General features: G+C 36.5%; 1 protein-coding gene across 1 annotated transcript; it reads right to left on the reverse strand.

Moving 5' to 3' along the window:
* Nucleotides 1–62: 62 nt before the first annotated feature.
* LOC130714025 (uncharacterized) lies at nucleotides 63–5,514 on the reverse strand. The gene is made up of 3 exons (XM_057563874.1): nucleotides 5,333–5,514; nucleotides 4,368–4,524; nucleotides 63–2,639 (listed from the first exon to the last, which is right to left on the reverse strand). Exon 3 carries the CDS (start codon nucleotides 2,319–2,321, stop codon nucleotides 393–395), a length of 1,929 nt encoding a protein of 642 aa, XP_057419857.1. The 5' UTR covers nucleotides 2,322–2,639; nucleotides 4,368–4,524; nucleotides 5,333–5,514; the 3' UTR covers nucleotides 63–392.
* Between the last annotated feature and the right edge of the window lie 4,531 nt (nucleotides 5,515–10,045).

Consider the following 10,045-nt stretch of genomic DNA (forward strand, 5'->3'; position numbering starts at 1 on the left):
GAGACAATGTTAGTTAGTTAGTTAGTTACATGTGAGCTGGCAGATATGGTAACTTCACTATCTTAACAGAAAACATGAAACTATAAGATTTAAGAATACACTGATTTAGTTGCAGCAAATAGTACAGAAAGTGATGATGTTTGTGGCTGTGGATTTATGAGCCTTGTTTACATTTGAGAAGAATCAAAGCCATCTTAATGATGAAGCACTGCACACTACAAACAATAAGAGTCTAATGGTAATGGCTAACAATCAACACCTCACACTACTATAACTAAGTTATTGAACAAGCACAACAATCCTTTATGCACAATTCCATGAAGGAAATGATTCCTATTTTCTAAAATGAATCTACAAGTTTAGAGTCTTAAGAGTTCAGACACCCTCTCGTCTCAGATACCGTCGAGTGCGTTTTTTAGATTTCCTCCGAAAAACGTCATGAGGTCGCCACCGTGGACCCTGCCCTCCGGCAAACTGAAGTCGAGGCTTTTCCGATAACTGCTACCGGCGCCGCTGGAGCCGGCCGCAGTGCTGTGGCTGTTCCTGTCTTGCTCTGGCTTCTTGGCTGTGAAGAAGTTTGAATAAGATGGTGATTTCATGGAGAGTGGAACTAACACCTCCTTGGGGATAAGGTGGTGTCTTTTAGCAGGTGTTTCCATAGAATCATAGGAATCAGATACAACACTGACTCCTGAGGAAGAATAGTTCTCAAAACTGCTACAGGCAGTGGAAGCAGTAGCAGTAGCAGATACAAGACCGCGGAACAGCCCCGGTGCAATCAGACTTCCCTTGCTCGTTTCTCGTTCTTGCAACAAGCTGTAGTGAGCAGCACAGAGCCCACTTTTTCCTCGAGCAAATTTCTCACACTTTCCATCTCCCCAGCTACATCGCTTTCCTCCACCGTGGGCCTTGCAGAAATCTGTGCTACCCTGTGCACTCTTAGCACAGCCTTCAGACTTGCACCGTTTTCCCCCACCATGCCTAACACAACAGTCAGTGCGGCCACGAGCACTCTTGGTGCAGCCTGAAACAGCACACCTCTTTCCACCACCATGAGCAACACAGAAGTTTGTCCCTCCATGAACGCTTTTTCCGCAAATGCCACCGCCATTGTAAAGGCAACGCTTCCCCCCACCATGTGCCTTGCACAGTGGAGTGCTTCCTTCAGCTCCTTTACTGCACCCTGCAAATGAACAACGCTTTCCGCCTCCATGAGCCTTGCAAAACATGGTGCTCCCTTGCGCGCCCTTTGAGCATCCTAGGTACTGACAACGGCGTCCTCCCCCATGAGAGATGCACAAGCCAGCCTGCCCTTCAGCACTCCTGGCGCAACCTTCTATCCTGCATCTCTTACCCCCTCCATGTCTAATGCAAAGTCCTGACTTACCTCGTGCAGCTTTCGTGCACCCATCTGGATAACCACATCGCTTGCCACCACCGTGTGCTATGCAATAATCTGTCTTCCCCTCAGCACTTTTAGTACACCCTAAGTGGTTGCACCTCCTCCCCCCACCGTGGGCCTTACAGTAAGCAGTACGGCTCTCAGCACCCTTGTTGCATCCTGGTTTCTGACATCTCTGTCCACCACCATGTCCAATACAAAGTCCTGAAGCACCGCGAGCTCCCTTTTTACAGCCAAAATATCTACATCTTTTAGGATTGCTTATTCGGTTCTCTGATGTTATCCCTGTATCCTGGAGCCCAGATGTAGTGCCAAGTGAGTAATTTGTAACATTGGATGGCTCTGGGCAAGACTGAGGCTCTGTGCCAAGAATTAGTTCTTGTGTCTGCATCGAAATTTTAGGATTATCCATTCTTGGAGCTAATAGAAGTGATGGCATATAGCCACCTGATTTCTTTGCTGAGGTAGAACCCTCGTCGACAACAGGAATCATTGGGTAATTAATTTCTGCAGATGTTTGGCTTGGAAAACATGACATATTCACATCAGTCTCAGCTGAACCTGAGTAGTCCAGCACACTTGATGGCTCATTTGATGCACCAGAAAGACCAAGCTGAAGAATTGATTCACATTCAGATGGCATGAGCTGAGGAAAAAGGTCAGTTGACCTTTTCTTCTTATTAAACCCCAAATTGTTGTAGTCATCACCATATGTCATTGGGGTTGGACCCAATCCCAGAACCAGTCTACAGCCATCTTCAGAAGCATTGGAAAACTTCATCCCAAGATTGCTCTGAGTACGTCTATAACTAGTATTGTCAGTTTCTCCAAAGCCAATGCCATTCAAGCTTAATGTAGTATCACCAATTCTAAGTTCAGCATCATGAGGAGACAGTACAGCTTTCTTGTTCAAATCCATTATCCAGATGTCGTGCACTACAGCTACAGAAGGTTGAAGTAGCAGAACATACCTACCAGAACTTTACATCTAGGAAAAGCAATTTCAACATACAGCCTCCACCGCTTACAAAGCCTGAAGTATCTGCTCTGTCCATTTTCACTATATCCCAGGATAAAGTCTCACGAAATCTTTCAATCAAGTAAGTTAATTCTAACAAACTGTATCTTATAACGTCTCTTGGGAAGAAACCTTTTATAAGACTGGTCAATACTGATATAAAAAGTTCCCTGGAGCTTCTTGTGTTCCTTCTGAATAAATCGTTAAGCTTCATCAAACCTGACAAAGAAAGAAGGAAATAAACTTTTTATTTATGAACTAATACTCATGGGAAGAAATTTCTTTCTTTTTACAAACAACAATGCAGTGAATGCACCCAATTTAATCGAATGACACATTAGAAGACCAAGGTAGAAATACATTGACAGATTAAAAAGGGATACAAATGTAAATTTATACTATCAAGAGTGAAGGCACATGTTACACAGAATTACAAATGACAAGTACCATATAATTGCGATATTGGTAGTTGATGTTATCTTCAACTCCTAAATAGACAGATAAATACGAACAGACTTTTTCCTCTCTCTAAACAATAAATAGGAATTGAGGTAGTACTAAAAATATGGTGCTTTTCATTATAGTTTAGGTAATTTCAATATTTTTTCCTCAATCAATTACTTAAAAATTAATCACCCTTAAAATCTACACTCATGCTAAATATTAGCATATGTTTTCCAATCAACTGGAGAGAAGAAAACTGTTAGGACCCAATTCTAGTGTCACACATGTAATTATAAATAAAAGATGGAGTTGCCGATCAGTGGAGAAGTATTTATTATTGATTTGAGAGATAGAGAGAGAAGGCCAGCTCTCTGAAAACCTAAATGAGTTAGAGAACTCTTCTCTACTCTACTGCATATTTGATCTTTGTACTGTATCATAGTGATACAAGTGCAGAAATTGATTATCTGCATTAAGATTACTCATTTGTCTCATATTCTGGTGTGGTTCTACTTATAACCTTTATCTAAAATTACAATACTACATGTTTTTACATGTTAGCTTCATAATGAGAAAAAACTATTAAGGTACGAAAAATCAAAACACAAAATAACACAACAGATATTGAATCATATATTAATGAAAGTACTGAGATGTTGCTTTCAATTCAGCAAGCTGCGTAAAATGTGAGCCAGATACATTGACAAAATAAGATTCGAATACTGTTTGTGCAGTATTTCAAACATTTAATCTTTATAAACACATGAAAGGGCATCCAAGCACCACACGGTCCCCACCTAAATTGATTGAGAAAGGTAACTTAACAAATAAAAAACAAAACCAAGATGAACGAAGAATTTTTTTACCCTACAGAAGGTATTGCACCTGGACAATTGGAAAATGACATGTGGCATGTAAATCAAATCAATGACATCAGATCAAGATTAAAGTAAAACTTGAAGGGTACACAATGAGGGGAAACCCCATATCCCAAAATAGGTAGTAAACTAAAATGTAAGGCTTCTTGCATACCATGGTCCATAAACCACAAAAGACACTCATTAGGAGGGGAAAAATTACAATCCTCCGGTAGTATGTACTACCCCACTTCAAAAATGAAATGTGTCTTATGAATGGTTAGTTTCCCCCAATATTTTAACTCTTCATAAATAAAATTAAAAGAAAAACCGTCAAATAAAGGTTATTTTGTGAACAAGGGAGTACTGAGTGCGTAGCACAAAAAATTTGTTCCATTAAGAGATATCACTTTGGTTTTTGAATAAAAACATCTTGCTATGTATACACCAGAAGTGAGTTATTAAAAGAGTGAAATCCAGGAGATGAAGATCAGAATATAGAAGGAAAAGTTTACTCATTTCATTGAGAAAGAACCACAAATATTTTTAGTACATAATCTTACATATAACTTTGACTAAATGATTAAAGCTTCACACGAAACAAGGGATAAAAAACAAAATGAAAACATCCAGAGGAGTACCCTACCTTTGCCGATTTAATAGGGGTAGTATCATTTCCATTTTGTTTGTATGGAACTCCATGGTCATAAAGTCCCTTCAGTAGATGAACTAATTCACAAAGTGCCAAATAGAAACCAGCTTTCCGAGTTACAAAAGAACGCTAAAGATATGTAGAGTTGTTCCTGCATGAAATTTGAGCATAACAAGTCAAGCCTCAAGAGTCAATCTAGGAAGTAAAACCAAAAGATGAATTCTCATTTGGAGCACCATAACCAAAACACCATATACTATGTTACACTAAATCCAAGGCTTCAACTGTTCTATCAGCACAAATTCATAACACATAGGTATACAACCAGCATGTGTGTTAGTAACATATTGAACTCGAACAAATATTGACATCGAAAATACACATATGATGACAGCAAGAGAAGTAAAATTCACAAGATTTTTGTCACAAAACAGTAGATCCAAGTAGAAAAAAGCACACCAAATTCACAAATTGAGTCGAATCTTCGATTTTAGATCTTAAAAAGAAGAGAGATATCATTAAAAAAACTGAAAAATAACTCTAACAGTTAGAAATTCAATTTGCCTACATCACACCCACATCCAAAACAAAACAAATACAGCAAAGATTAATACAACTAGATGGAATAGTATCATATCATATGTACCTGAAAATTCTACCATCAAAGTTAATAAAGGGTAAAGAACAAATACAAAAGCAAAGAGCACAAATTCTCAGAACCAAATCTAGCAAATTCCCAAACTAGTCACATAGCAGCAGCACCACCAACTAAGAAATTAACAAAAACAGCAAACGCCATGAAAAACCAGCTAGTTACAGCTCACAACACCAAAAATAAAATAAAAAAAACAAAAAAAATCGAAAGTAACAACAACAAAAATTGAATCAAATAGTAATCGAATTAGAGAAAAACAGTACTAACACAAAGAATTGTAAGCAGAATCAGATTACACACATACCGCAACGATGAAAAACCTGGATAGAAACTAGAGAGAGAGAGTTTCCAGATCTATGAGTCACTGAAAACCCTTGAGCCTTTGAAACTAACGAAGAAGAAGAAAACAGAAAGAATGATGAATTGAGAAAGCAAAAGGGAGAGAAACACGAGCGAGAGAGAGAGAGAGAAAATCAGAAAATGATGGAAATTGGAAATTCATTACGTAATAAAAAGCCCCTGCTAATAAATAAATAAATAAAAGTAGTAGCGAGAACGAGTAATTGGTTCACGTGGTACATGTAACATGCTTGATTCCCCTTAAGTAATCTTTTGGGTTCGAATGGAAAAACTCCGTTGAGACAGTTAGCCCCGTCATGACATGAATGTTTGCGGGTCGAATATAATTGCCTCCGAAAGATAACACATTCCTGAAAAAAAATAGTAGCGGTTTTTCTTTTTCTTTTATTAATTTTTTAAAATAAATTTTCTTTGGTGAGGAATGGTGGGAAGGGAGAAAAATATCGAGGTGTTTAAGAAATGACAAAAGTGTCCCTCTTGACAAGTGGGAGAGAAGGACAAGCGTCACATGCTTGCGGGGCATGCATACTTTTGGTCGAAAATGATGTCGAATGAAGTTCCGGGAATGCCCCTTGGGTCAGCACTTTGTGTGGACAGTGTAAAGGGTGCTTTCGTCTTTTTATTCTTTGTCTATTCTGGTGTGTTATTTGATTGGCTTTGTCTTTCGTTAGAGGAACTGTTTTGTGGGCTTGTGAGAGAAAAATCGCGTGTGCAACCAGAACCGTTTAATGTGTCTGGAAAAATATAAAAATTAAATTAAATAAGTTTTCGTCTATGAAATTTAAGCGAGTTTTTAGTGTCTTTTTGATTTTCAGCTTGACCATGTTTTCGTCCAACAAAAGTCTAAAATCTTTTTCGTGTTTGAGATTTTAGAATGTGTGATATCAAATCTTTAATGCTGCAAACGGATTTTCAAACTAAAAACCAAACACACACTTAACATTTGTGACATGCTAATACAACTTCTGAAATATGCTTCAAACTCAAGGAATAGTGAGATTGGTTTTGTCAGAGCAATGGTTCTGGCCACCGCGCTTATTTGTTGCCGGCGTGCTTATTTGGCACTAACACACCAATTAATGATTTGATGAACGAGATGAGTCCACATTCCATGATTTGTATGTGATGTGATTAGCTGGGGCCTGGGATGAGACAACTTCTGGATTCGGGTTACGTTCTTTTTAGTATTTTTTTTCAAATAATGTGCATTCGTTGTTATTTCTTGGAATTGGGAAATTAATGGAAAACATGTCACAGGGTTGATTGTGACTTTAGAACTGTTGTGTTATGTAATGCTGATGAATGATTGAGTCATTTGAGTGTTTTATAGTGAGTTGTTGTGGTAGACCAAAACCAACGGTGACAATGTCTTCGGCTTTGAGAGAAGCATTTACCAAATGAATAAAGATACTGTGCAAGATGGGGTCGTCTCACCTTATACCACTAGAATTGATATAAAAAAATCAGGATTATTTTGATTAATATTTCATTAAACAATATATACATATATATATATATGGATGGAAGTAGGTCCTTTCAAAAAATAAATGGATGGAAGTAGGTCAAGCCATCGATAGAGGTTTATGAATTAGCCTACATCAGATTCAGGTCAAGTCAAACCAAATTAATAAATAGACAAGGTCAATGTTTTTTGAAAAGCTTTTTTAACTTAAAAGACCAAACTTAGGTTACTTAAAAAGTCTTAAAAAAGCTTAACAAGCAAGCCTATTTAGTTAAATATAAATTTATTTTATTATTTTTACATTAAATTTCTATTATAATATCTAAAAATAACATATTTACTTTGATTTAGACAATATAATGAAATTAATTATTGTATATTTTCTCGTTAGTTATTAGTTTGTTGACATATTTACAAATAAATTTGTCGGTATACTTGAATGTCATATGATAAAATATACTTTTAAATAGGCAATCATAATAGGTCAGACTTTCAACATATCAAAACCTATGCCAAAAAAAGGTCAGACCTATTTAAATAGGTCAGACATATTTAAATAATGTCTAGCCTAGCCTACTTCCACCCCTAGGTATAGTAGCCAAGCAAACAAAATATGATAAAAACTCACAAAAACCTTTCAAGAATCTCTAAACCCCCTCCCCTCAAGCATACTAACATTCTTTAACGCCAAACCAAACAATCTCTAACGTCTACACCACTAGGAGAGAACCTCATTTGATATTAAAAACAACAACAATTCAACTAAAAAGAATCATATCAAGTCGCACGACACCTGTAAAACAGAGATTCAAACTAGTTGTGCAAAACAAAAGACACAACAATTAAAGTCAACAAACATCATAAAGTTGTACTTAAAATCTAAGCTCAATTGAACAAAGTTGTTTTTGTTTGAAATGAGTTGGGATAAAATTAGAAAGTGATTAATTTACAGTGCATATTTTGTATATGAAATTTTAAAATTTATTATACATCATATACTCTTTTTGTCTTGGTCCCCTTAAACTAAAATGTTGGTTTCGCCACGGCAAGCATGGCTAGATTTTGGTCCAGAAAAATATACGTCATCTCATTAAGATTATCGAATGAATGATTTGTTCTGTCTGTATTTTTTTTCACTAAAAATATATCGCAGGTATTTCCTCCCAATAAGACCTAGCTATCTACCTATTGTTACTTTTGTACATTATTTAAGTCAAATGAATTTATATTTTTTAATTATGTAACAATATATATATTAAATAAGCATGAATTATTTCATGTCTAATATTGAATTACAAATTTGATCAACTTGATATATGTAACAAATACAAAGTCAACTAAATTAAATTGTGACATAAAAGTTTTATAATCTAATAGTTTACTAAAATAGTGTCTAAACCATTTTATGATTTTTTTTAATTAAATACATGTTTATATAAATAATATCTGTATATACCTTATTTTTTATACAAGGAATAACTGGTTTGATCACCCTTTTGGGGAGTGTCACTCTCTTCGATCTCTTGTTAGTTGTTCCTATGAGTAGCTCCCCTGCTGGGCTGCTCTTATTTAGCTTTTTGTGCCTGGGTTTTTTTCCTCTTATGTAACAAAAAAAAAATTGAAGAAGCCATACAAAATCAAGTAATATTCACGGCGTAATTTATAAAGTTCGAATTTTATATATAAAAACTCATTGAAAGAGTTTTTTTTTTAAATAGTAAATTCATCTAACATGGAATTTCTTAACTCCGGAAAAAAATGACTTGTACACACACGTAGCGTTTGGTATACACGTGTGAACGGGACGGAACGGGACATATGGGTTCTGTTCCACGTTTGTTATGTTTTTTAGATGAAACGGAACAGGACATGAGGCTCATGGAACGGAACATTTTGGTTCCGTGAAAAAGGGTGGAACGGAAGGGAACAGAACGGAACACCTTAATAAATACTTTACAAAGACAAAATTACCCTCAATCTATTCTCATATTTCCTTAACTCTACCCTTTTCTCTTCTCAGTCTCATCGAGACATCTCTGTTCTCATATTCCCTTTAGCAATTCCTCTTCCAATTTTTCTTAATACTCAAATCTTGTGATTCTGCTTAATCCTGCCCAAAATCAAAATTCATTCATGGAACCCTCATCACAGTCACACAACGTCGCAGGAGACAAATGAGGGATGAGAGATAAAGACAAAGGAATAGGGATATGCGGTGGAGGAAAGATCGAGAGGCAGTGGTGACACCTGGTTTGGCTCCGTTCGCAAAAACCTAGCATCCACGGCGGTGGATCTGGCCATTGGGCATGATGGTCTCTGGTCGCGGCGTAGCGGAGGTCCGGTGGCGGACTGATTACGCACGATGGGGGCTCGACTTGATGGAGGCAAGGCTTGTTGCTGGCTGTGGCAGAGCAAGGTTGCTTAATTGGGAGAGAAAACAGCCATGAAAGGAGGAGAAGCCATTGAAGCAGTTGTTGCAGCGTTTTGTTTGAAGAAGAAACGTCTTTATCATCTTCTTTTTTGTTTTTTTTTAAATTGTGTTATCTTTTATTCTTTCTCAAATTCAATCCAGTTTTTTTAGTATATTTGTATAAAACAGTACAATATATATACGTATATATTTACCAAACACACTCCACAGAACATTAATGTCCCGTTCTGTTCTGTCCCATTCCGTTCCGTTCCGCTATGTCCTGTTCCGTTCCGCTGCCAAACGCTACCACATTTTCACATCCACGTTATGAAGAGAGATATATAAGAAGAGAAGAATGATAATTAAGAAATATGATGCGTGATGTGATAGAAAAAGAGGTGAGAGATAAAAAGAAAAAATGGATATATAAGATGTAAGAGAAATAATTTGGGTGTGCAAATATCATTATTGTTATCATTCATTTCATAAATGATATTTACGCTAAACTAACTAAATTACAATTTACAAGTCAAATGACCCACACACATCAGTATCATGTCTTCACTTATATTCCTTTTAATTTGCAATCGATCGGTTCCGCTTGTTTATTAAAAAAAATACATATGTTGTCTCTCATGTTTTGGAACCAAAAATGCTCAACCGCAGAAAATGGATTTCACATTTTATCACAAATTCACAAGCCCTTTGAAACATAAGAGCACAAATTCACATCACAAGACACAGCCCCATGAAACAAATTACTCTTCGAAAATAGGGATGGC

This window comes from Lotus japonicus, chromosome 4 (assembly GCF_012489685.1).
Source record: "Lotus japonicus ecotype B-129 chromosome 4, LjGifu_v1.2".
In the NCBI taxonomy this organism is placed as follows: domain Eukaryota; kingdom Viridiplantae; phylum Streptophyta; class Magnoliopsida; order Fabales; family Fabaceae; genus Lotus; species Lotus japonicus.